This window comes from Somniosus microcephalus, chromosome 5 (assembly GCF_052327205.1).
Source record: "Somniosus microcephalus isolate GS21.2 chromosome 5, FLI_Smic_1.0, whole genome shotgun sequence".
Lineage (NCBI taxonomy): Eukaryota > Metazoa > Chordata > Chondrichthyes > Squaliformes > Somniosidae > Somniosus > Somniosus microcephalus.
Window position 1 is genome coordinate 316,181,763 of NC_140991.1, and position 27,299 is coordinate 316,209,061.

Consider the following 27,299-nt stretch of genomic DNA (forward strand, 5'->3'; position numbering starts at 1 on the left):
TGGTCTGTTTGAGGTTAGGCGGCTGTTTGAAAGCGAGTAGTGGAGGCGTGGGGATGGCCTTAGCGAGGTGTTCGTCGTCATCGATGACATGTTGAAGGCTGCGAAGAACATGGCGTAGTTTCTCCGCTCCGGGGAAGTACTGGACGACGAAGGGTACTCTGTTGGTTGTGTCCCGTGTTTGTCTTCTGAGGAGGTCTATGCGATTTTTCGCTGTGGCCCGTCGGAACTGTTGATCGACGAGTCGAGCGTCATATCCCGTTCTTACAAGGGCGTCTGTCAGTGTCTGTAGGTGTCCATCGCGTTCCTCCTCGTCTGAGCAGATCCTGTGTATTCGCAGGGCTTGTCCATAGGGGATGGCTTCTTTAACGTGGTTAGGGTGGAAGCTGGAGAAGTGAAGCATCGTGAGGTTGTCCGTGGGCTTGCGGTAGAGTGAAGTGCTGAGGTGTCCGTCTTTGATGGAGACTCGTGTGTCCAGGAATGAGACTGATTCTGAGGAGTAGTCCATGGTGAGTTTGATGGTGGGATGGAACTTGTTGATGTTATCGTGTAGTCTTTTCAGTGATTCTTCGCCGTGGGTCCATAGGAGGAAAATGTCGTCGATATATCTGGTGTATAGCGTTGGTTGGAGATCCTGTGCAGCGAAGAAGTCTTGCTCGAACTTGTGCATGAAGATGTTTGCGTATTGGGGTGCGAATTTGGTCCCCATGGCTGTTCCGTGTGTTTGGGTAAAGAACTGGTTGTCGAAGGTGAAGGCATTGTGGTCAAGGATGAAGCGGATGAGTTGTAGGATGGCGTCTGGAGATTGGCTGTTGTTGGTGTTGAGTACTGAGGCTGTCGCAGCGATGCCGTCATCGTGGGGGATACTGGTGTAGAGTGCCGAGACGTCCATCGTGGCGAGGAGTGTTCCTGGTTCAACTGGTCCGTGGGTGCTGAGCTTCTGTAAGAAGTCTGTAGTGTCGCGACAGAAGCTGGGGGTTCCCTGTACGATGGGTTTCAGGATGCCCTCGACATATCCAGAGAGGTTCTCACACCATTCACACCTTTGACTGCTGTGATTATCTCTCTGCCGAGGTGTGATAAATGGCAGTTGGAAAGGTTACCTGTAAACATCTGACATGATTCTCTGACTATATAAGCTGTGTCTTTATGCATTTCTCCACTTCACCTGAAGAAGGAGCAGTGCTCCGAAAGCTTGTGATTTCCAATAAAGCTGTTGGACTATAACCTGGTGTTGGGTGACTTCTTACAAATTAATAATAACATTCCCCTAAATGGACAGACCAAAACCAGCTTGACTACTCGCAAGGTTTTTGGGCGCAGGTCTGCAGAATAGCCAAACCAAACTTTACTCATCTTGCATCACACAGCCATCACCTTTCCTCAGGCTATTTCTCAAATTGTTCCATTCAGTTTTGCTCTTTGAACTCAGCAGCATCCGCCCCTTCAAAAAAGGGTTCTCAGCAAACACTACAATCACTTACTGCTTACCCTCACCTGCCTCTTTACTCCCTGCACCGCCATGCCTTGATGGTGATTCAGCACATGTTTGATCAAATGGTCATCGAGCGCAATAACAGGTTACGCGAAAGCCTTCTTGAAGTGCCATGAGTGGGAAGAAAAAAGATAATTCAGGCTCCCTCAAGCACATGAATGAAACCTCTTGATTGCTATCTTGTCGGTCTTCTACATTAAGCTTGAGTTGCCTCCATTAGGAAACCAGTACAGCATTACTCTGCCCTTCCTTCTCCTCCTTAGTGTCTTCGAATTGCTGATAGATTGCCACTTCACCTCTATCCACTCCCCAACCATGCTTTGTAGTGTGGCTGATGATTGACTGAAGAGGATAGATACTGCTTCTAATGGAGGTGGATGATTCCGGATGCACATTGTGGAAGATATAAAAGCACTGTAAAACTTTTAAGTCCATCATCCAAATTGACATCCTCCAGTGACTTAACAAGAAATGGCAATGTTGACTTGAGTTGCGAAATTTCCATGTTAACTGTGAATCCATCTGCATCCGCAGTATTTTGCTGTTGGGCTGTATTTAGCTGTTTGCTTTCCATGTCTAGCTTGTAATTGTGGTGGGTGTATGTTGTATCTGATAGGACATGAAAAACTTTGAGAAATTCGGCGAGAAGTTATGCTTGAGGATGGCTGTATGGGGACAGGGGCTTCTAACATGGCTCATGACACTCTTCAGTAACCCCACCAAGCCTGAGCAGAAGACGTTTAACCAGATCGATGGCACCACAAGGAAGAATCATCAAGCTCGCTGTCAGGCTCCGAAAGCTAAAGCAAAGGTTCAGCTGCAGTGACGGAGACCTGGGCTCCCTGCAATGTGCTCCGGAGAGGGTCTCTCCCACAGCGGTGCCCTCTTGTGTCCTGCACAATTTCGCTATCCAGCAAGAGTTGCAGCTCCGGAGGAAGATGGGCAAGAGGACTGATGGGGGACAGATGGGGGAAGGCAAGCTTGGAACCAAGGGGACTCCCCCACTGCACAAACATCTCCAGTATAAAAATATAGCAAACTAAGGGCAGTACGATTACTATAAAACACATTTTTTTGTGCTTTTATTATGATTTTTTGAAAATGTTTTTCCTATAATCAAGGTTTTCTCAAAAATTCGCTGTGGAAAGATAATAGCGCCAATGATTTATGTAAATGAATGGTTACGCATTTAAAGGCACAAGTCCACTTCTAAGTTTAAAGAGGTGTGTGATGGAATTCTCTCCACTTACCTGGATGAGTGCAGCTCCAACAACACTCAAGAAGCTCGACACCATCCAGGACAAAGCAGCCCGCTTGATTGGCACCCCATCTACCACCTTAAACATTCACTCCCTCCACCACCGGCACACCGTGGCTGCAGTGTGTACCATCTACAAGATGCATTGCAGCAACTCGCCAAGGCTCCTTCGGCAGCACCTCCCAAACCCGCGACCTCTGCCACCTAGAAGGACAAGGGCAGCAGGCACATGGGAACACCACCACCTCCAAGTTCCCCTCCAAGTCGCACACTTGGAAATATATCGGCCGTTCCTTCATCGTCACTGGGTCAAAATCCTGGAACTCCCTCCCTAACAGCACTGTGGGAGCACCTTCACCACACGGACTGCAGCGGTTCAAGAAGGCGGCTCACCACCAACCTTCTCGAGGGCAATTAGGGATGGGCAATAAATGCCGGCCTTGCCAGCGACGCCCACATCCTGTGAATGAATAAATAATAAGTTTAAAAATTAAATTTACTCTAGATATTAAAATAGCAATGGAAATCCACCTTTACATATTGTGACTAAAGATTACCCTCATTTGATCTACTGTTAAGTATTGTAGAATCATCCATTTCATAAGTACAGCTGAAGTATGCAAGCTGAATTTGTGGTTCTGTTTAATGTTTTCAGGGTAGAGATCTGCAAAGTAAAATTGAGGAGTATAAAGAAGCTGGCTTGACATTCCCTGAAAGCCAAGTCATCGAGTGGTTTATACAGTTACTGCTGGGAGCCCAGTACATGCACGAGAGGTACAATTTCTATCTGTTTTTCCTCTGGACACCTTGATTTTAAAAATTCTCATCTTTGTTTTCAAAATCCCTCCGTGGCCTCGCCCCTCCCTATCTCTGTAATCTCCTCCAGCCCCACAACCCCCCCCCGAGATCTCTGCGCTCCTCTAATTCTGTCCTCTTGAGCATCCCCCGATTTCCATCACTCCACCATGGGTGGCCGTGTCTTCTGTTGCCTGGGCCTGAAGCTCTGGAATTCCCTCCCTAAACGTCTCTACCTCTCTCTCCTCCTTTAAGACGCTCCTTTAAAGTCAACCTCATTGATCACCTGCCCTAATATCTCCTTATGTGGCTCAGCGTCAAATTCTGCTTGATAATCGCTCCTGTGAAGCATGTTAAAGGCGCTATATAAATACAAGTTGTTGTTGCTGTTGAAGCAATTTTTCAGCCATTAATGCTATGTGATATTAATCATAAGTAATAAGTTTTCATTTTGTGCTATTGTGTAGGGACTGGGTTGTTACAAAATGTACTTCATACCCATGCACACAGAATTAAAAAGGACCCATTGAGTGTTAATATGAGAGCTGTAGTCATGCTTGTAATACACGTTCTATCACGGTTTAATCTGCCTAAAGCGTTTTGTTATATTTACAGCAAAATTCTAAGGTCCTGAAAGTGCACTGTGGATTCCTAGCACGTGAAAGATGAGGCCTCTGGTTGAAATTTCCCATTGCATTTCTTTTTTAGCCGAAGCATTAGCCTGTTTATTTTAAACAGGGTTAATGCTCAACCTAAATAGCTGAGAGCAATCTCAGACAAGTGTGTCGTCTGCTCCTATAATGGTGCCAAGGAACGACACAAGTTGCTGCAGCAGTCTATTTGTTCTTCCATGTATTCCGCTGAGCGAGTAGGATTAAAATCAGTTAAGCTTGAAGTCTATAAATAACTCATTAGGCCACAGCTAGAGCACTGTGTGCAGTTCTGGCCACCACATTACAGGAAGGATGTGATTGCACTAGAGAGGGTACAGAGGAGATTTACGCGGATGTTGTCAGGACTGGAGAGTTTTAGCTCTGAGGAAGGATTGGATCGGCTGAGGTTGTTTTCTTTGGAACAGAGGAGGCTGAGGGGAGATTTAATTGAGGTGTATAAAATAATGAGGGGCCGAGATAGAGTGGATAGGAAGGACCTATTCCCCTTAGCAGAGAGGTCAATAACCAGGGGGCCATAGATTGAAAGTAATTGGTGGAAGGATTAGAGGGGAGTTGAGGAGAACGTTTTTCACCCAGAGGGTGGTGGGGGTCTGGAACTCACTGCCTGAAAGGGTGGTAGAGGCAGAAACCCTCATCACATTTAAAAAGTACTTGGATATGAACTTGAAGTGCCGTAACCTACAGGGCTACGGACTAAGTGCTGGAAAGTGGGATTAGGCTGGAGAGCTCTTTTTCGGCCGGCACAGACACGATGGGCCGAATGGCCTCCTTCTGTGCTGTAAATTTCTATGGTTCTACTGGTTCAACTCTTGCTTAGTAGCATTTGTTCATACCTAGGCGAAGGAAATGAATAGAGAAAGAAACAATTCTCGTGTCAGGTTGAACAGTTCAGTACCTTTTTTTCTCTTTGTTTTCTACCTTTAAGAATCTAGACAAGGGGAACATCTGCAGTAACTGTGCATTTTCCTTGCAATGCTGCGACCTGATGTAATTTGTGTTCCAAAGGGCGATTTTAACCGTACTCGCTCAGCAGAAACCTGGCGGGTGGGCAGTTAAAGTCGCCCTGGCTCTTTTTTTATTTATTTATATTTAAAACATTTTTTTTTTAGAGTCATAACAGCACAGAAGGAGGCCATTCGGCCCATCGAGTCCGTGCCAGCTCTCTGTAGAGCAATCCAGTCAGTCCCATTCCCCCGCTCTATCCCCGTAGCCCTGCAAGTTTATTTCCCTCAAGTGCCTATCCAGTCTCCCCTTGAAAACATTGAGTGTCTCCGCTTCCACCACTTCCGTCGGCAGCGAGTTCCAGGTCCTCAACACTCGCTGCGTAAAAAAGTTTTTCTTCATATCCCTCCTGTACCTCTGGCCCAAAACCTTAAATCTGTGTCCCCTAGTCCTTGTACCATCAACTAGTGGGAACAGCCTTTCCCCGTCTAGCCTATCCAAACCCGTCATAATCTTGTACACCTCGATCAAATCACCCCTCAATCTCCTTTGCTCTAATGAAAACAAATCCAGCTTCTCCAACCTGTCCTTGTAGCTGAGATCCCCCATCCCCAGAACCATTCTGGTAAATCTCCTCTGCACCCTCGCAAGGGCCTTCACATCCTTCCTAAAGTGTGGTGACCAGAACTGGACGCAATACTCCAGCTGTGGCCGAACCAGCGCTTTATAAAGGTTCAGCATATCTTCTCTTACCTGTCCGAAAGCTTCCGCGGTTGCAGCATCTGCAATTTTAACCGGCTCGCCAGAGCAGGCGGCAAGGGCAGGCGTCCGGAGCCAACAGGGTCCTTCTTTACACTTGCGTGTCGCGGCCCGATGACATCATCGAGACCCGACAGTAATTATAACTCGGGCCTTGAGCGGGGGAATCCGCCTGGAGTTAAAATCGGGGCCGATTCTCAAACACGGGGAAGAAGAAACTCACTGGAAAACATTATAGGATATGTTTATAAAAAAAAATCTTTTCACTTGTGCGTACTTAGTGCTCCTGAGAATCACACTGCCGGAACAGTGAAGGAATGGCATGCAGACAGCACACATTTTGTAGGCATGGATGGGGAGCGGAGATGAGAATTATTATTTTTTGGCGGGGTTGGGGGGGGGGCTGCTGGTTGGTGTCAAAATGTCTTTCGTCTCGTTGAAGAAAGCTCTTAGTGCTGACAGCTGAATGTGGCTCTGATTTAGGCAATTATCTTATCACATCTACTGGAGAGCTTGTAGACTGCTGTTTCAAACAAGCAGCTGAAGGCAGTTAATTGGGGAAAAATAAGCATTTGTTCAATAGAGCTTATGCAGTCATTGTTGTAATCATCAAACAATCTTGCCGCAAGCTTGAGCGGAAGCACCTATTTATAGTTATTTTATTATCTGAACATCTTATTTTCTTTTTCCCTTTAAGCTGCAGGAAACTGCCTTTTTTCTGTAAGCCTGTGATGCAACTGACTTTTTTCTTATTAATCTTCACAGAAGGGTACTTCACAGAGATCTAAAAAGCAACAACATCTTCTTAAAAAATAATATTGTGAAAATAGGTAAGGATTGCCAGAAACTGAATACAGCTACCTTGACTTTGCTTTACTGATTGTGCGGCCCGTAATTTAAGCTTGGGTGGCTCAGTGGGCGGTTCTCTCTCCTTCTGAGTCAGAAGGTTGTGGGTTCAAGTCTCACTCCGGAGACTTGAGCGCAAAAACCTAGGCTGACACTCCAGGGCAGTACTGAGGGAGTGCTGTACTGTCGGAGGGGCAGTACTGAGGGAGTGCTGCACTGTCGGAGGGGCAGTACTGAGGGAGTGCTGCACTGTCGGAGGGGCAGTACTGAGGGAGTGCTGCACTGTCGGAGGGGCAGTACTGAGGGAGTGCTGTACTGTCGGAGGGGCAGTACTGAGGGAGTGCTGCACTGTCGGAGGGGCAGTACTGAGGGAGTGCTGCACTGTCTGGAGGAGCCGTCTTTTGAATGAGATATAGAAGATAGGAGCAGGAGTAGGCCATTCGGCCCCTCGAGCCTGCTCCGCCATTTAATGAGATCATGGCTGATCATCCAAATTCAGTACCCTGTCCCTGCTTTCTCCCCATATCCCTTGATCCCTTTAGCCTTAAGAAATATATCTAACTCCTTCTTGAATATATTTAATGAATTGGCCTCAACTGCCTTCTGTGGTAGAGAATTCCACAGGTTCACCACTCTCTGGGTGAAGAAATTCCTCCTCATCTCAGTTCTAAATGGCTTACCCCTTACCTTTAGACTGTGACCCCTGGTTCTGGACTCCCCCGCCATCGGGAACACCCTTCCTGCATCTAGTCTGTCTAGTCCTGTTAGAATTTTATAAGTTTCAATGAGATCCCCTCTCATTCTTCTAAACTCTAGCGAGTATAAGCCCAATCGACCCAATCTCTCCTCATACGTCATTCCTGCCATCCCAGGTATCAGTCTGGTGAATCTTCGCTGCAGTCCCTCCATGGCAAGAACATCCTTCCTCAGATAAGGCGACCAAAACTGCACACAATACTCAAGGTGTGGTCTCACCAAGGCCCTGTACAACTGCAGCAAGACATCCTTGCTCCTGTACTCGAATCCTCTCGCTATGAAGGCCAACATACCATTTGCTTTCTTAACCGCCTGCTGCACCTGCATGCTTACCTTCAGCGACTGGTGCACAAGGACACCCAGGTCTCGTTGCACTTCCCCTTCTCCCAATCTATTGCCGTTCAGATAATAATCTGCCTTCCTGTTTTTGCCACCAAAGTGGATAACCTCGCATTTATCCACATTATAATGCATCTGCCCAATCACCCAACCTGTCCAAATCATCCTGGAGTTTCTCGGCATCCTCCTCACAGCACACACGCCCACCCAGCTTTGTGACATCTACAAACTTGGAGATATTACATCTAGTTCCCTCGTCTAGATCATTAATATATATTGTGACTAGCTGGGGTCCTAGCACCGATCCCTGCGGTACCCCACTAGTCACTGCCTGCCACTTGGAAAAAGACCCGTCTATTCCAAGAACATAAGAACATAAGAAATAAAAGCATAAGAAATAGGAGCAGGAGTCAGCCATTCAGCCCCTTGATCCTGCTCCGCCATTCAATAAGATCATGGCTGATCTGATCTTGGGCTCAACTCCACTTCCCTGCCCGCTCCCCATAATCCATCGTCCCTTATTGTTCAAAAATCTGTCTATCTCCACCTTAAATATATTCAGTGACCCAGCCTCCACAGCTCTCTGGGGTAGAGAATTCCAAAGATTCACGACCCTCTGTGAGAAGAAATGATTCCTCATCTCCGTCTTAAATGGGCGATCCCTTATTCTGAGACTGCTCCCTAGTTCTAGATTCCCCCATGAGGGGAAACATCTTCTCTGCATCTACTTTGTCAAGCCCCCTCAGAATAGAGTCATAGACTTATACAGCACAGAAAGAGGCCCTTCGGCCCATCGCGTCCGCGCCGGCCATCAAGCCCTGTCCTTGGTCCGTAGCCTTGTATGCTATGGCGTTTCAAGTGTTCATCCAAATGCTTTTTGAATGTTGTGAGGGTTCCTGCCTCTACCACCCTTTCAGGCAGTGAGTTCCAGATTCCAACCACCCTCTGGGTGAAAACGTTTTTCCTCAAATCCCCTCTAAACCTCCTGCCCCTTACCTTGAATCTATGCCCCCTGGTTATTGACCCCTCTACTAAGGGGAAAAGTTCCTTTCTATCTACCCTATCTATGCCCCTCATCATTTTGTACACCTCAATCAGGTCCCCCCTCAGCCTTCTCTGCTCCAAGGAAAACAACCCCAGCCTGTCCAGTCTTCATAGCTGAAGCGCTGCAGCCCAGGTAGGTAAATCTCCTCTGCACCCTCTCCAAAGCAATCACATCCTTCCTATAGTGTGGCGACCAGAACTGCACACAGTACTCCAGTTGTGGCCCTACCAGCGTTTTGTACAGCTCCATCATAACCTCCCTGCTCTTATATTCTATGCCTCGGCTAATGAAGGCAAGTATCCCACATGCCTTTTTAACCACCTTATCCACCTATTCTGCTGCCTTCAGGGATCTATGTACATGCACACCAAGGTCCCTCTGATCCTCTGTCTTTCCTAGGGTCTTACCATTCATTGTGTATTCCCTTGCCTTGTTAGTCCGTCCAAAATGCATCACCTCACACTTTTCAAGATTCAATTCCATTTGCCACTGTTCCGCCCATCTGACCAACCCATCTATATCGTCCTGTAGCCTGAGGCTTCCCTCCTCGCTATTTACCACCCCACCAATTTTTGTGTCATCTGCGAACTTACTGATCATACCTTTTACATTCACATCCAAATCATTAATGTAGACCACAAACAGCAAGGGACCCAGCACCGATCCCTGCGGCACCCCACTGGACACAGGCTTCCAGTCACAAAAACAACCTTCCCCCATCACCCTCTGCCTTCTGCCACTAAGCCAGTTTTGGATCCAATGTGCCAAGGCACCCTGGATCCCATGGGCTCTTACCTTCCTGACCAGTCTCCTATGCGGGACTTTATCAAAAGCCTTACTGAAATCCATGTAAACCACATCCACTGCACTACCCTCATCCACACACCTAGTCACCCCCTCTCAAAATTCAATCAAATTGGTCAGACATGATCTTCCCTTGACAAAGCCATGCTGGCTATCCCTAATTAATCCTTGCCTCTCCAAGTGGAGACTAATTCTGTCCCTCAGAAGTTTTTCCAATAATTTCCCTACCACTGATGTTAGGCTCACTGGCCTGTAATTCCCTGGTTTATCCCTACTACCCTTCTTGAATAATGGTACTACATTAGCTGTTCTCCAGTCTTCTGGCACATCCCCTGTGGCCAGAGAGGTTCTGAAAATTTGTGTCAGAGCCCCTGCAATCTTCTCCTTTGCCTCACATAGTAGCCTGGGATACATCTCGTCCGGGCCTGGGGATTTATCCACTTTTAAGCCTGCTAAAACCGCTAGTACCTCCTCGCTCTCGATGCTAATATGTTCAAGTATATCACAGTCCCCCTGCCCGATTTCTATGTCCACATCGTCCTTCTCCATAGTGAACACAGATGCAAAAAATTCATTTAAAACCCCACCTACATCTTCTGGCTCTACACACAGATTGCCACTTTGGTCCCTAATGGGCTCTACTCTTTCCCTAGTTATCCTCTACCCTTAATATACTTATAAAACACCTTAGGATTTTCCTTTATTTTGCTCGCCAGTGTTATTTCATGGCCCCTCCTCGCTCTCCCAATTTCTTTTTTAAGTATCCCCCTACACTTTTTATACTCCTCTAGGGCTTCCTCTGTCTTTAGTCCTTTGTATCTGCCAGAATCTTATATGTTTCAGTAAGATCACCTCTCATTCTTCTAAACTCCAATGAGTATAGGCCCAACCTTCTCAACCTTTCTTCATAAGACAACCCCTTCATCTCAGGAATCAACCTCGTGAACCTTCTCTGAACTGCCTCCCATGTAAGTATATCCCTCCTTAAATAAGGAGACCAAAACTGTACACAGTACTCCAGGTGTGGTCTCACCAATACCCTGTACAGTTGTAACAAGACTTCCCTACTTTTATACTCCAACTCCTTGCAATAAAGGCCAACATTCCATTTGCCTTCCTGATTACTTGCTGTACCTGCATGCTAACCTTTTGGGTTTCATGCACAAGGAGCCCCAGGTCCCTCTGTACTGCAGCATTTTGTAATCTCTCTCCATTTAAGTAATAAATTGCTTTTATACTTTTCTTACCAAAGTGGATAACCTCGCATTTTCCCACATTATACTCCATCTGCCAAATGTTTGTCCACTCACTGAACCTGTCTCTATCCCTTTGCAGACTCCTTGTGTCCTCTTCACAACTTGCTTTCCCACCTGTCTTTGTATCATCAGCAAAATTGGCTACATTACACTCGGTCCCTTCATCCAAGTCATTAATATAGATTGTAAATAGTTGAGGCCCCAGCACTGATCCATGTGGCACCCCACTAATTACAGTTTGCCAACCGGAAAATGACCCATTTACCCCGACTCTCTGTTTCCTGTTAGTTAGCCAATCCTCTATCCATGCTAGTATATTACCCTCAACCCAGTGAGCTCTTATCTTGTGCAGTAACCTTTTATGCGGCACCTTATCGAATGCCTTCTGGAAATCCAAATACACCACATCCACTGGTTCCCCTTTATCCACCCTGCTTGTTACATCCTCAAAGAACTCCAGCAAATTTGTTAAACATGATTTCCCTTTCATAAAACCATGCTCTCTCAGGTGGACGTAAAAGATCCCATGGCACTATTTCGAAGAAGAGCAGGGGTGTTCTCCCTGGTGCCTTGGTCAATATTTATCCCTCAATTAACATCACTAAAACAGATTATCTGGTCATTATCACGTTGCTATTTGTGGGAGCTTGCTGTGCGCAAATTGACTGCCGCGTTTCCCACATTACAACAGTGACTACACTTCAAAAAGTACTTCATTGGCTGTAAAGCGCTTTGTGATGTCTGGTGGTCGTGAAAGGCGCTGTAGAAATGCAGGAATTTCTTTGTTTTTTAAGAGGTAACTGTGGCACATCTGCTCTGTGTACAGAAGGTGCATTGCATTTGTGCAGGTAATGGCCCAGAAATTCCGATCGCAGGCCTCCCGCGGGCGGAGGGCTGCGATTTGGAAAAATCTGCGCCCTTACCTGAGGGCTCCCGGGAGGCGCGGCCTCTCCAAACTGCCGGTGCGCAGGGCCCACGTATCCCAGGGGCGCAGCTAGTTCGCAACGTCCTTGGGATCACGTGGGCCATGGGGAGCCAATCAGAGAAGGGAATCTCCCGTCATACATTTGACAGGAAGACCTGTCAAATATATGATTGGAGATCACCCCCAAAACATAGTAAAACTTTAAATAATTTTTTTTTTAAATCACATTTTTAAAATGACTTGAAATTACATAAATTAACTATTTTAAACAAAAATTTAAATTTTTGAAAAAAATAATTAAAGTTTTTAACGGGGCTAAAAATAAACTTACCTTTCTTTAAAGTATTTTTAAATGATAAATCAGTGGAAATTTTTTTTAAATTACTTTTTTCAACTCTTATCCTGGTAACAGCAGGCCTTACGTCTGCTTTTACCTGGCATAAGAATTGTAAGTGTTTTCAGCGGGCGGAGGGTCTCCAAAAAACGGAACTCTCCGCCCGCAGAGGCCCTGCTCCAGGGCAGGCGGAGGATCTGTCGAGAGCTTTCTTGACAGATCGGAAATGCCGGTTTCCAGCGCATGCGCAGTGCATGCCTGAAAGCGGCATTTCCGATGTCCTTACGGGTGAGTACACAGCGCGTACACACCCGTAGGGATCGGAATTTCTGCCCCAATGTATTCATCTGATATGTTCCTGGGACTAGGGACAGGGTCACTGGCAAGGCTTGGAAGCTAAGCAGAGCCAGGCCTGGTTAGTACCTGGAGGGGTGACCATCAGGGAGGACCAGGTACAGAAGGTCACGGAAGGAGCCCCGAGGAGGGGCGGTTGGTGAGAAGGTCACGGAAGGAGGAGCGGCTGGTGAGCAGGCCCGGGCGTTGGGCTGAAGATTGTCGGACAGGAGGAATGGTGGAAATGGAATGGCGGCGCGCACCGACGCAGCGGCTTTGCTTCTCCCAGCTCATGGGAGCTTGCAAGATCACATTTCGTTGTTCATGTACTTGTGCAATGACAATAAAGTTGAATTAATTAATTAATAAAATATCCGCCAAAAATTGTTCTGTCTGTAGAGTTCTACTTCCTTCATCACTGACACAACTTGTCCTACTTTTAGCTACCAGCTTTTTTGTGGCGGACTTATACTTCTATCATTTATGTACATTGTGTGTACAGGAATTGGCAGAGAAACACATCCTATCTAAGTACGTGCAACTCCACTATATTACATAGAAACAGAAAATGCTGTAACTACTCAGCGAGAGAGAGAAACAGAGTTAACGTTTCAGCTCGATGACCTTTCATCAAATTTTATTGGCCAGTAGACTGCACCCGATATTGCCCCCCCGCTCCCCGTTGCGCACTAAGCCAATCAGCAGCACATTTAGCGTTATGATCAGCGCTGCAATCAGCACGAATTGTGCGTGCCGCCTGCACCACTTTGAACAGGCGCAGGCAAATAGCGATGCCCCTGCCCATTTTCGGGCCTTATCCAATTTCTAGGCCAGGGTGTTTCCACTTGTGGGGAAGAGCATAACGAGAGGCCATCAACCTGAGATAGTCACCAAAAAATCAAATAGAGGATACAGGAGAAACTTCTTTACCCGGAGAGTGGTGAGAACGTGGAACTCGCTACCACAGGGAGTGGTTGAAGCGAATAGTATAGATGTATTTAAGGGGAGGCTGGACAAACATATGAGGGAGAAGGGAAGAGAGGGTTACGCTGATAGATTTAGATGAGGAAAGACGGGAGGAGACTCGAGTGGAGCATAAACACCGACATGGACTGGTTGGGCCGAATGGCCTGTTTCTGTGCCGTATATCCTGTGTAATCCTGTGTACAAAGGTTCAGTTTCTCTGCAGTAGTTGGAGGAAGAAAAGTATTTCCGGTCACACTGCTATGTGATCAATTTAATATCACACCGAAGAACAATATCATTATTTTTTCTAACAAGACTTCTCTTGATGACAAAGAGACAAATGATTTTTCCACTGAGAACAATAACATTGTTTATAATTTAAAACAAAGAACAGGAGCAACAAGTGTATAATCAGTCCAATCTGTCATATTTTAAGTGGGTCTCTCTCTTGCACACAGCCGCTCTGTCAGACCTGAAACGTTAACGCTCCACCGATGCTGCCTGACCTGTTGAGGGTTTCCAGCATTTTCTGTTAATATTTCAGATTTTCAGCATCAACGTTTGCACTCAATATTAATTGTTTACATAAGAACATAAGAATTAGGAGCAGGAGTCGGCCATTTAGCCCCTCGAGCCTGCTCCGCCATTCAATAAGATCATGGCTGAACTTCTACTCATCTCCACTTTCCTGCACTATCCCCAAATCCCTTGATGCCCTTAATATTCAAAAATCTATCGATCTCTGTCTTGAATATACTCAACGACTGAGCCTCCACAGCCCTCTGGGGTAGAGAATTCCAAAGATTCACCACCCTCCGAGTGAAGAAATTTCTCCTCATCTCAGTCCTAAATGGCCGACCCCTTATTCTGAGACTGTGACCCCTGGTTCTAGGCTCCCCAGCCAGGGGAAACATCCTGTGTCTACCCTGTCAAGCCCTGTAAGAATGTTGTATGTTTCAATGAGATCACCTCTCATTCTTCTAAACTCTAGAGAATATAGGCCGAGTCTACTCAATCTCTCCTCATAGGACAATCCCCCCATCCCAGGAACCAGTCTGGTGAACCTTCGTTGCACTCCCTCTATGGCAAGTATATCCTTTCTTAGGCAAAACCAAAACTGTACACAGTACTCCAGGTGTGGTCTCACCAGGGCCCTATATAATTGCAGTAAGATGTCTTTACTCTTATACTCATATACATGGTTTTACCTCAGCAATATCTCTGGAGTCATTCAAGAGGTAGCCAGCTGCGAATGTGGGTGGACTCCAGGTTCCTGCGGTCGATGATCCAGATGGCCGAATAGCCTGCATCATCTGCACATATCTTTGTGGTTGTTTGCTGTTAGTCATCTAACTTGTTTTATCGTTGTCCAGTAGGATTCAAGATAGATGATAAAATAATTGAGGCACGGTTTGCCTCTCATGTTCTAGGTGTCAGTGGCAGCCTGGTCACATCTGAATTTTACAGCTCTCGCTCCATCTAATTGGCACAGTTGTTGGTGGTCTAATGCATGAGCCTGGCCAAAGGACTGACTACAAAAGCATGGAAGCTATGATGAACCTTTATAAAACACTGATCCGACCTCAACTGGAGTATTGTGTCCAATTCTGGGCACCGCACTTTAGGAAGGATGTGAAGGCCTTAGAGAGGGTGCAGAAAAGATTGACAAGAATGGTTCCAGAGACGAGGGACTTCAGTTACGTGGGATAGATTGGAGAAGCTGGGGTTGTTCTCTTTAGAGCAGAGAAGCTTGAGAGGAGATCTGATAGAGGTATTCAAAATCATGAGGGGTCTAGAGAGAGTAGATAGACTGAAACTGTTCCCATTGGCAGAAGGGTCGAGAGCCAGAGGACACAGATTTAAGGTGATTGGCAGAAGAACCAAAGACGACATGAGGAAAAACTTTCTAGAGAGCGAGTGGTTAGGATCTGGAATGCTCTGCCTGAAAGGGTGGCGGAGGCAGACTCAATCGTGGCTTTCAAAAGGGAATTGGAGAAGTACCTGAAGGAAAAAAATCTGCAGGGCTACAAGGAAAGGGCGGGGGAGTGGGACTAGCTGAAGTGCTCTTGCAGAGAGCTAGCATGAGCTCATGGGCCGAATGGCCTCCTACTGTGCTGTAACCATCCTAAGATTCTAGCTGATAGGCCTGTAAAAAGGTCAGGAAATGATTGTTGCAACACTTATAGCAAAGTTAAAATTTGGCCAAATGTTTCCAACTCAGATTTTGTTTTCTTAAGACAGAAAAATAATTTATTTTCTTTTTTTGTTTTAAAAAGGAGACTTTGGAGTTTCTCGCCTTCTGATGGGTTCGTGCGACCTGGCAACAACGTTTACTGGGACACCCTACTACATGAGTCCAGAGGTGCTCAGTCACCAGGGTTACGATTCCAAGTCTGACATATGGTGAGTGGGTAGTCAGGATGCTCGGATGAGTTATTTCCGAGGCTGGCAGCATATGACAGAATCATGTCTCCATCTTTTTTAGATCTACTTTCATTTAGCTAATAATTTCACTAAGATTAACTTGTCTGTGGAAGAGTCCTTTATTTTGTTAAACCTGCGCCTGGACTAATTGCTCAGGGCAGCCCAGCGCGGCCAACACCTGACAAAAGTGTGTGGAGGTCCCCTCTCCCTAAACAGGATTTGTGAAAATCGACAGTGTAACAGCACCATAAATACAGAGAAAAAAGATCAGTGACTGTCTTGCACACATTATAATTCCAATGATATTGTAAAACTAAGAAGGTCATCGACCTGAAATGTTAACTCTGTTTCTCTCTCCACGGATGCTGCCTGACCTGCTGAGTGTTTTCAGCATTTTCTGTTGTTATTTAAGAGATATTTAGGTAGATTTTATTAATTAGTATTCCCAGAGTAGATTGGGCCTATACTCTCTGGGGTTTGGAAGAATGAGAGGAAATCTCATTGAAACATATAAGATTCTGAGGGGGATTGACAGGGTCGATGCTGAGAGGTTGTTGCCCCCTGGCTGGAGAGTCTAGAACCAGGGGGCACAGTCTCAGGATAAGGGGTCGGCCATTTAGGACTGAAATGAGGAGGAATTTCTTCACTCAGAGGGTTGTGAATCTCTGGAACTCTCTGCCCCAGAGGGCTGTGGGTGCTGAATCGTTGAGTATATTCAAGGCTGAGATCGATAGATTTTTGGACTCTAGGGGAATCGAGGGATATGGGGATCGGGCGGGAAAGTCAAGTTGAGGTCGAAGATCAGCCATGATCTCATTGAATGGCCGACTCCTGCTCCTAATTCTTATGTCCTTATCTTCGCACCCCAGTTACTGAATGGAAAATCACTCGGGGCATGTTGGCCACTGCGGCAAGAACACTAATTTGTAAAATCTACCCCATTAAAGGTGTTGGCCTAGAAGTTTGTTTGCTCCCGAAAATGGGCACAGGGATCACGATGCGTGATCACCCTGCGCCCATCCAAAGGAACACAGGCAGCACCCGACCTTCGTGCTGCCTGCTGATTAACATGATTGCGGCGTTCAGCCCAGTGCTGAACATGAAGCCGAGTGGCTGAACGCGCAGCAGGGGGCCCAGGTTCATGCGAGGCTTGCGCCAATTAAAACTAGCCTGCACTTCTTAAAGACAGTCTGCACCTCTTAAAGTGTAGGTGCATTCTTCCTTTTGGCCAGGACACTGGGGAGGAACTCCCCTGCTCGTCTTCGAAATAGTGCCCTGTAATCTTTTAGATCCTCCTGAGAGAGCAGACGGGGCCTCGGTTTAACGTCACATTCGAAAGACTTTGCTGCCTCTCTCCTATTTTCAGAAAGCTCCTGAAAATCGGTTCCTCTGAGGACGTCTTCATCCTCTTTAATCCCCGTCCCCAAAAACCCCACTCCCAAAAGCCTTTGCTTCCTATTCTTTGGTCTACCTTTCATCTCTGGGGTGTTTCATCTTCGTGAGATATATAAACGGAAACTGTGGTCCTGGAGTAAAACTGAAAACAACATGGCATTGATTCCTTCATCTGCATAGAACTCTATATTGAAATAATAAAAAGCACTCAGGATCGGATCAATGCACGTAGATGCAATTTCTATAATAGAGTAGAACATGTACCTGTTGTACGAATAGCTCCTCGGGAATGTTAATAGATTGGTGAATGAGTTAAGACATTCAGAACAAATGCCTCTCATTACTGATTGCATAATTTGCCACAGCGCTTAGTACAACTGTTACTGTTGTAATTCATACGAGTACAGCCCAAGTCCGATCTCATGTCTTAATGATTTTTTTTTCTATTCCGAGAATGTGTTCTTCAGCCAATCAACATCACTAAAAAAAAAAATGATCTGGTCATTATCATGTTGCTGTTTGTGGGAGCTTGCTGTGCGCAAATTGGCTGCCGCATTTCCTACATTACAACAGTGACTACACTTCAAAAAGTACTTCATTGGCTGTAAAGCGCTTTGGGACGTCCATTGGTCGTGAAAGGCGCTATAGAAATGCAAGACTTTCTTTCTATGTATATATATCTAAATAAAATTGACAAAGGGCAACGCAAGCCTATATGTGTTTGATGGTGATTAAATTAGCTAATGTGGAACATTATTAACTGCACAGCATGTTAAAAACTAAATGTTATCACTTTATAATCTACAGTTTCAAAATGATAAGAAAGTAAATAAAGAAAGTTTTGCATTTCTATAGCACCTTTCACGACTACCAGACGTCCCAAAATGCTTTACAGTCAGTGATATACTTTTTGCAGTGTAGTCACCGTTGTAATGTAGGAAAAGTCCCCAAATGTTTTGCTAAACTGTATGAGTTTTCAAAACTGCCGGATTGAGCTGTAGCTCTCAGCAGAGTTTATCTGTAACTAAATTCATTTCGATCAAGAAATACAGGATACAGAGAACAATCATATCAAAAAGACACAATATAAAATTAGAACCTGGTAACTGATCTTTACTGTTTAAGTCTCTGGTTTATACATCATCCCAGTTGCCCTTACCTGTTATAAGAACATAGGAATTAGGAGCAGGAGTCGGCCACACGGCCCCTCGAGACTGCTCCACCATTCAATAAGATCATGGCTGATCTTCGACCTCAACTCCACTTTCCCGCCTGATCCCCATATCCCTTGATTCCCCTAGAGTCCAAAAATCTATCGATCTCAGCCTTGAATATACTCAACGATTCAGCATCCACAGCCCTCTGGGGCAGAGAATTCCAAAGATTCACCGCCCTCTGAGTGAAGAAATTCCTCCTCATCTCAGTCCTAAATGGCCGACCCCTTATCCTGAGACTATGCCCCCTAGTTCTAGACTCTCCAGCCAGGGGGAAACAACCTCTCAGCATCTACCCTGTCAATCCCCCTCAGAATCTTGTATGTTTCAATGAGATCACCTCTCATTCTTCTAAACTCCAGAGAGTATCGGCCCAATCTACTCAATCTCTCCTCATAGGACAACCCTCTCATCCCTGTAATAGGAAATTGTCACTTGTGTGTTTAAAATAAAAGAGAAATTAGATTAAAAGAAACATCATGTTGCATTTATTCAATAAGTTGGAATTACTTATTTAGCGAGCCTGAAAGAGGTCCAGTCAGTTTTTAACTTTTCTTTGCCTTGCTGTCTAATGGAGCTGGACTCTTTCTACTCTGTGCTGTGTTGTACATTTCTATAGTAGTGAGTAGCAGTTGTCGTGATGGCACTTGTATTTCAGACAGAAAAGTAATGTTTGAGTCATTGAACTGTATAAAACACTAGTTAGGCCACAGCTGGAGTACTGTGGACAGTTCTGGTCACCACGTTACAGGCAGGATGTGATTGCACTCGAGAGGGTACAGAGATTTATGAGGATGTTAGCTATGAGGACGGGAGATTTACTTGAGGTGTATAAAATTATGAGGGGCTGAGATTGGGTGGATAGGAAGGACCTATTTCCCTTAGCAGAGAGGTCAATAACCAGGGGACATCGATTTAAAGTAATTGGGAGAGGGATTAGAGGGGAGTTGAGGAGAACTTTTTTCACCCAGAGGGTGGTGGGGGTCTGGAACTCACTGCCTGAAAGGGTGGTAGAGGCAGAAACCCTCATCACATTTAAAAAGTACTTGGATATGCACTTGAAGTGCCGGAACCTACAGGGCTACGGACCAAGAGCTGGAAAGTGGGATTGGGCTGGAGAGCTCTTTTGCGGCCGGCACAGACACGATGGGCCGAATGGCCTCCTTCTGTGCCGTAAATTTCTGTAATTCTATGATTCATTAGTAACTCGAGAGCTGGCAAGATTTTTCAAAGTTTGAGACTGCTAACGTAAACCTAAACAGCGTTTTCCTTCTGTTGAGATACATTGGCATCTTGCTGAATTATCCATCCCCTCCACTCCAGGCTAAAAATACAATACACTTTAAAATGATAAAACTTCAATTTTGTCACTGCAGTATTTCCGTAGACCTGAGATGTATTGCTATCTGGCAGTGCTGGGCAAACAGCCTTGGAATTGAATATACTTTGGAAGATGCAAATGGGCACCCAGCTCTTGCCTTTTGCATTTCAGTCGTCAGCTTGTGGGCGTCGCTGGCAAGGCCGGCATTTATTGCCCATCCCTAATTGCCCCTTGAGAAGGTGGTGGTGAGCCGCCTTCTTGAACCGCTGCAGTCCGTGTGGTGAAGGTGCTCCCACAGTGCTGTTAGGGAGGGAGTTGCAGGATTTTGACCCAGCGATGATGAAGGATCGGCCGATATACTTCCAAGTCAGGATGGTGTGTGACTTGGAGGGGAACTTGGAGGTGGTGGTGTTCCCATGCGCCTTCTGCCCTTGCCCTTCTAGGTGGAAAAGGTCGCGGGTTTGGGAGGTGCTGCCGAAGAAGCCTTGGCGAGTTGCTGCAGTGCATCTTGTAGATGGTACACACTGCAGCCACGGTGCGCCGGTGGTGGAGGGAGTGAATGTTTAAGGCAGTGGATGGGGTGCCAATCAAGTGGGGCTGCTTTGTCCTGGATGGTGCCGAGCTTCTTCAGTGTTGTTGGAGCTGCACTCATCCAGGCAAGTGGAGAGTATTCCATCACACTCCTGACTTGTGCCTTGTAGATGGTGGAAAGGCTTTGGGGAGTCAGGAGGTGAGACACTCGCCACAGAATACCCAGCCTCTGACCTGTTCTTGTTGCCACAGTATTTACGTGGCTGGTCCAGTTAAGTTTCTGGTCAATGGTAACCCCCAGGATGTTGATGGTGGGGGATTCGGTGATGGTAATGCTGTTGAATGTCAAGGGGAGGTGGTTAGACTCTTGCTTGTTGGAGATAGTCATTGCCTGGCATTTCTGTGGCGCGAATGTTACCTGCCACTTATCAGCCCAAGCCTGAATGTCGTCCAGGCCTTGTTGCATGTGGGCATGGACTGCTACATTATTTGAGGAGTTGTGAATGGCACTGAACACTGTGCATTCATCAGCGAACATCCCCATTTCTGACCTTATGTTGGAGGGAAGGTCATTGATGAAGCAGCTGAAGATCGTTGGGCCTTGGACACTGCCCTGAGGAACTCCTGCAGCGATGTCCTAGGGCTGTGATGATTAACCTCCAACCACCACAACCATCATCCTTTGTGCTAGGTATGACTCCAGCCAGTGGAGAGTTTTCCCCCCTGATTCCCATTGACTTCAGTTTTACGAGGGCTCCTTGATGCCTCACTCGGTCAAATGCTGCCTTGATGTCAAGGGCAGTCACTCTCACCTCACCTCTGGAATTCAGCTCCTTTGTTCATGTTTGGACCAAGGCTGCAATGAGGCCTGGGGACATCTTACTACGTTAACAACAACAGCAACTTACATTTATATAGCGCCTTTAACGGAGTAAAAAATCCCAAGGTGCTTCACAGGAGCGATATCAAACAAAATTTCACACCGAGCCACATAAGGAGTCCCAAAGCTTGGTCAAAGAGGTAGGTTTTAAGGAGCACCTTAAAGGAGAAAAGAGAGGTAGAGAGGCGGAGAGGTTTAGGGAGGGAATTCCAGAGCTTAGGGCCCAGGCAGTTGAAGGCACGCCCCCCATGGTGGAGCGATTTAAACTGGGGATGCTCATGCGGCCAGAATTAGAGGAGTGCAGAGATCTCGGCGGAGGTTGTGGTGCTGGAGGAGATAGGTGCTATATAAATGCAAGTTTGTTGTTATACATTTTTCTCTGGTGTGCAGGTCCATATAAAAGGAGAGCCAGCGTGCGTTGGGAGCCTGGCTCCCCAGATAGGGTGTAAAAGTGGGGGAGTGGTGCACCAGCGTTGCTCTCTCATAACCGGAAATGTACAGCATTAAAGTACAAGTACCTTAACTGTTCCTTCTAGACAATAAGCACCTGGAAGAAAATAAGTGAACGGAAACTAGGTAAGTTTTTTTGTGTGCATACATGTGCATGAATGAGTTTAAAGTATCCCGTTCAAATTAGTGTCAGCTGTGGCTCAGTGGGCAGCACTCTTGCCGCTGAGTCAGAGGGTTGTGTGTTCAAGTCCCCACTCCAGAGACTTGAGCACATAAAGCTAGGCCGACACTCCCAGTGCAGTGCTGAGGGAGCGCTGCACTGTCGGAGGTGCCGTTTTCCGGATGAGACGTTAAGCCGAGGCCCCGTCTGCCCTCTCAGGTGGCCCATGGCCAATATTTCGGTGTCCATGGCCAATATTAATCCCTCAATCAATATCACTGAAACAGATTATCTGGTCGTTGTCACATTGCTGTTTGTGGGAGCTTGCTGTGCGCAAATTGGCTGCCGCGTTTCCTACATTACAACAGTGACCACGCTTCAAAAAGTTCTTCATTGGCTGTAAAGCGCTTTGTGACGTCCGGTGGTCGTGAAAGGCGCTGGAGAAATGCAAGTCTTTCTCTTTTCTTTTTAAATTGGCAAAATATTCCAATATCTCTGGTTGATCTTTAATTGCTTTATGCTGATATTTTTTTCCTAGTATGAGAAATGCAATACAGTCTCTGCGTTTATATTTTATTTCTTTTTGATTGTGCGAACTCTGCTGCATTTACTGTTCGCTACCTGGCCTGTATTTTAATAAATTTTGAATCAGCGAAACCTGAATATATTTTCTTTGCGGTAGCAATTTTTTTTTAACGCGATTCAACAGCAATTTCGGCCTTTATTTGAATTTTCCAATATTCAGGCAACTCCTTTTGGCTTTGGAATGTTAGATGATAACCTGCACGGATTGGTTGGAAGTGCGGCTCGTACAACTGGTGATATTTGCTCTTCAGCAGAATCTTTCACATTAGATCGATCAACCATCAATTATTTCCCATTTCCATTCATCTTCTTACACTTGCTTACTGGAAACTTCAGATGAAGAGGACATGTCGTGACCAGAGCAGGAGTGTGACTCGAATATCTTCAGACGTGAAATTAATAATTCACAAAGACAGACTTGCATTTCTGTAGCGTCTTTCACCACCTCCGGACGTCCCAAAGCGCTTTACAGCCAATTAAGTACTTTTTTGAAGTGGAGTCACTGTTGTAATGTGGGAAATGCGGCAGCCAATTTTCACACAGCAAGCTCCCACAAACAGCAGTGTGATAATGACCAGATAATCTGTTTTAGTGATGTTGGTTGAGGGATAAATATTGGCCAGGACACCAGGGAGAACTCCCCTGCTCTTCCTCGAAATAGTGCCTTGGGATCTTTTACATCCACCTGAGAGGGCAGGCGGGGCCTCGGTTTAACATCTCATCCGAAAGACGGCACCTCCAACAGTGCAGCACTCCCTCAGTACTGCCCCTCCGACAGTGCAGTGCTCCCTTAGTACAGCCCCTCCGACAGTGCAGCACTCCCTCAGTACTGCCCCTCCGACAATGCAGCACTCCCTCAGTACCGCCCCTCCGACAGTGCAGCACTCCCTCAGTACTGCCCCTCCGACATTGCAGCACTCCTTCAGTACTGCCCCTCCGACAGTGCAGCACTCCCTCAGTACTGCCCCTCCGACAGTGCAGCGCTCCCTCAGTACTGCCCCTCCGACAGTGCAGCACTCCCTCAGTACTGCCCTGCCAACAGTGCAGCACTCCCTCAGTACTGCCCCTCCGACAGTGCATCACTCCCTCAGTACCGCCCCTCCGACAGTGCAGCGCTCCCTCAGTACTGCCCCTCCGACAGTGCAGCACTCCCTCAGTACTGCCCCTCCAACAGTGCAGCACTCCCTCAGCACTGCACTGGAGTGTCAGCCTAGAATTTTGCAAACTGTTAACATCCAGGAATTTGGTTTCTGGTCTTTTCGATGCTGCATGTGCCTAGGTTGTGGATGCTTGGTTTGAGCCCCTACAAAAAGACTAGCTATTAGCTCTACTCCCAAGTTTCTCACTGAGCTATTCTCCCTCCTTTCCTCCCTCAGTCTCTGAATCTACCTGGGTGATTTCAAACTCCATCAGAATTCAACTGGCCCTCTCTCCTTTGATTTAACTGCCCTTCTGTCCTCGCTTAAACTCTCCCTCCGTATAATCTCTCTTACCCATATTCATGGCCACCCCCTTGACCGTACCATCTCACAAAGCCTCTCTGCTTCCATGATGTTAATCACAGACAAGTCCTCTTTCTTGTATCTCTCATCGTCCCTTTCAACCCACTTCCTTTTGTGTCTGACCCTGGAATAGTAACTCTCCCCAAATCACTTTTAAGCTGCCAGCTGCCCAGCTTTTGGCCTTCCATTTGTCACAATATTATTGGTTGATCTGCTCAACTACTCCCTCACTTCCAGCTTTGATGCCTTCGTCCTTATTAAAATCTTTACCTTCTCCCATGCTGGTTGTTCCCACTGGTTTAACCCCCCACATCTTCACTGCTTCAAGTCCAAGGGTCACAACTATTTTAGCCATCCATCGCCAGATCTGGCTTTATTTTTATTCGTTCCTGGGTTGTGGGCGTCGCTGGCAGGGCCGGCATTTATTGCCCATCCCTAATTGCCCTCAAAAAGGTGGTGGTGAGCCACCTTCTTGAACCGCTGCAGTCCGTGTGGTGAAGGTGCTCCCACAGCGCTGTTAGGGAGGGAGTTCCAGGATTTTGACCCAGCGACGATGAAGGAACAGCCGATATATTTCTAAGTCAGGATGTTGTGTGACTTGGAGGGGAACTTGGAGGTGGTGGTGTTCCCATGCGTCTGCTGCCCTTGTCCTTCTAGGTGGAAGAGGTCGCGGGTTTGGGAGGTGCTGGCTCGTTTTCCGCCAGCTCCATGGTGATGAACCTCGAGTGTGGGCCAACAGTTGGCTGTCCGATAGTTAACATTTACCCCATTCTCTATATCAAAGTGACCCAGTAACCATACCTTCTCAAAGCTCTACCACGCAGGTTTTACTGGAGTGGAGCATCTTATACTTGTTTGTGCATGTTTAGTTTTTAAAATGTTTTGCCCCGTAAGTTGCTGTAAGTGTGAGCTGGTAACAGCAAATTCTGGGCCAATCAGCGGAGTTGTGTACGCACCCAATTGTTGGTCAGGAATTTAACAAGGTCTTTTGTTTTGGGCTTAGCAGACGTTTTAGTGGTGAACCTGTGGAATTCTCTACCACACAAGGCAGTTGAGGCCAATTCATTAAATATATTCAAGAAGGAGTTGGATATATTTCTTAAGTCTAAAGGGATCAAGGGATATGGGGAGAAGGCAGGGACAGGGTACTGAATTTGGATGATCAGCCATGATCTCATTAAATGGCGGAGCGGGCTCGAGGGGCCGAATGGCCTACTCCTGCTCCTATCTTCTATGTTTAGGATTCATCCGTTGGAGATTTTCCTGTATTTACCAAGAAACGTGGGTTATGGGGCTGGGGCCGGGGGTGGTTTCTGGGGTCATTTGTGGTTCCGGGTCCAGGTCCGGGGCTGGTTCTGGGGTTGATGGGGCTGGAGCTGAGTTGTACTTGGGGCTGGGGCTGGTGGGACTGGGGCTGGAGCAGGATCTAGGTTTGGGGTTGGGGTTAGGGCAGGTTCTGGGTCTGGGTCCGGATCCGGGTCTGGTTCTGGTTCTGGTTCTGGGTCCAGTTCTGGGTCTGGTTCTGGTTCTGGGTCCAGGTCTGGGTCTGGGTCCGGGTCCGGTTCTGGTTCTGGGTCCGGGTCCGGTTCTGGGTCCGGTTCTGGGTCCGGGTCCGGTTCCGGTTCCGGTTCTGGTTCTGGTTCTGGGTCCGGTTCTGGGTCCGGTTCTGGTTCCGGTTCCGGGTCCGGTTCTGGTTCTGGTTCTGGGTCTGGTTCTGGTTCTGGGTCCGGTTCCGGTTCTGGTTCTGGGTCCGGTTCCGGTTCCGGTTCTGGGTCTGGGTCTGGTTCTGGGCCTGGGTCCGGTTCCGGCTCCGGGTCTGGTTCTGGGTCCGGGTCTGGTTCTGGGTCCGGGTCTGGTTCTGGGTCCGGGTCCGGTTCTGGGTCTGGTTCTGGGTCTGGGTCCAGGTCTGGTTCTGGTTCCGGTTCTGGTTCCGGTTCTGGGTCTGGGTCCGGTTCCGGTTCCGGTTCTGGGTCTGGTTCTGGGTCCGGGTCCGGGTCTAGTTCTGGGTCCGGGTCTGGTTCTGGTTCTGGGTCCGGTTCTGGTTCCGGTTCCGGTTCCGGTTCTGGTTCTGGGTCTGGTTCTGGGTCTGGGCCTGGGTCCTGGTCCTGGGTCCGGGTCTGGTTCTGGTTCTGGGTCCAGGTCTGGTTCTGGTTCTAATTGGAAGGGACCCAGTCAGTCTTGCTGTTGCCGTCCTTCCCCCTGCAACATGCCACAACATCACTCGAGTTCAGCCAGTGTATTTTTGAAGTGAACTCCCTCACCTGGTTGCACAGTTGCATTTGCAGTTGCAAAATAGCTGTGGATTTGAGACGAGAAGCCCACCTTTGGACTGTTTGTGAGCTGTCAGTTTTTTAGGGCTCTTGTCAGTGTTTTTAGAAGCTGCTGGGCAGCTTTTGCCAGATTTCTAGATTGCTTTGCAAGAATCATTATTGTGCAAAGTAGCTGGCAAAGTTCCCTTCCAGACAGATCTAATATGGTTTCTCACCTGCTGCTAATAAAAATACTTTTGGGAAATAGAATTCAGTATGAGTCAACATTATACACCACCTGATCACAAAGCTGTCCATTATTACACTATGGGCTGAATTCTAATTAAATTTTGTTTCCTCTATGGCAATGCAGAGGCAGTGGATTTTTCTTCTATTTACAGGAGTTTCATTCACATATTACATAGTATTTATCGCACAGAAACAGGCCATTCACCCCAACAGGTCCCTGAGAACATAAGAAATAGGAGCAGGAGTCGGCCATTCGGCCCCTCGAGCCTGCTCCGCCATTTAATCAGATCATGGCTGATCTTCGACCTTAACTCCACTTTCCCGCCCGATCCCCATATCCCTCGATTCCCCTAGAGTCCAAAAATCTATCGATCTCAGCCTTGAATATACTCAACGACTCAGCATCCACAGCCCTCTGGGGCAGAGAATTCCAAAGATTCACAACCCTCTGAGTGAAGAAATTCCTCCTCATCTCAGTCTTAAATGGCCGACCCCTTATCCTGAGACTGACCCCTGGTTCTAGATTCTCCAGCCAGGGGGAAACATCCTCTCAGCATCTACCCTGTCAAGCCCTCTCAGAATCTTGTGTGTCATGCCAGTGTTTATGCTTCACACAAGCCTCCTCCTACTCTTCTTCACCTAACACCAGTGACATATCCTTCCATTCCTTTCACCCTCACGTGCTTATCCAGCTTCCGCTTAAAGGCATCTATGCCAGTCGCCTCAACCACTCCCTGTGGTAGCGAGTTCCACATTCTGACCACTAATGTATTTTGTGAACCCATTGTGTATTTTCATTACATGATACCCCCAGG

General features: G+C 46.9%; 1 protein-coding gene across 2 annotated transcripts in view; it reads left to right on the top strand.

Annotated features, from left to right (window-relative positions):
* The window catches only part of nek11 (NIMA-related kinase 11), a 362,483-nt gene that overhangs the window by 128,264 nt on the left and 206,920 nt on the right, over window positions 1-27,299 (top strand). For both annotated transcript variants that reach the window (XM_085989285.1, XM_085989286.1), the window contains exons 4-6: window positions 3,406-3,524; window positions 6,686-6,750; window positions 15,801-15,927. In XM_085989285.1, the coding sequence (XP_085845411.1) occupies window positions 3,406-3,524; window positions 6,686-6,750; window positions 15,801-15,927 (311 nt within the window). The remainder of the gene's footprint in view (window positions 1-3,405; window positions 3,525-6,685; window positions 6,751-15,800; window positions 15,928-27,299) is intronic.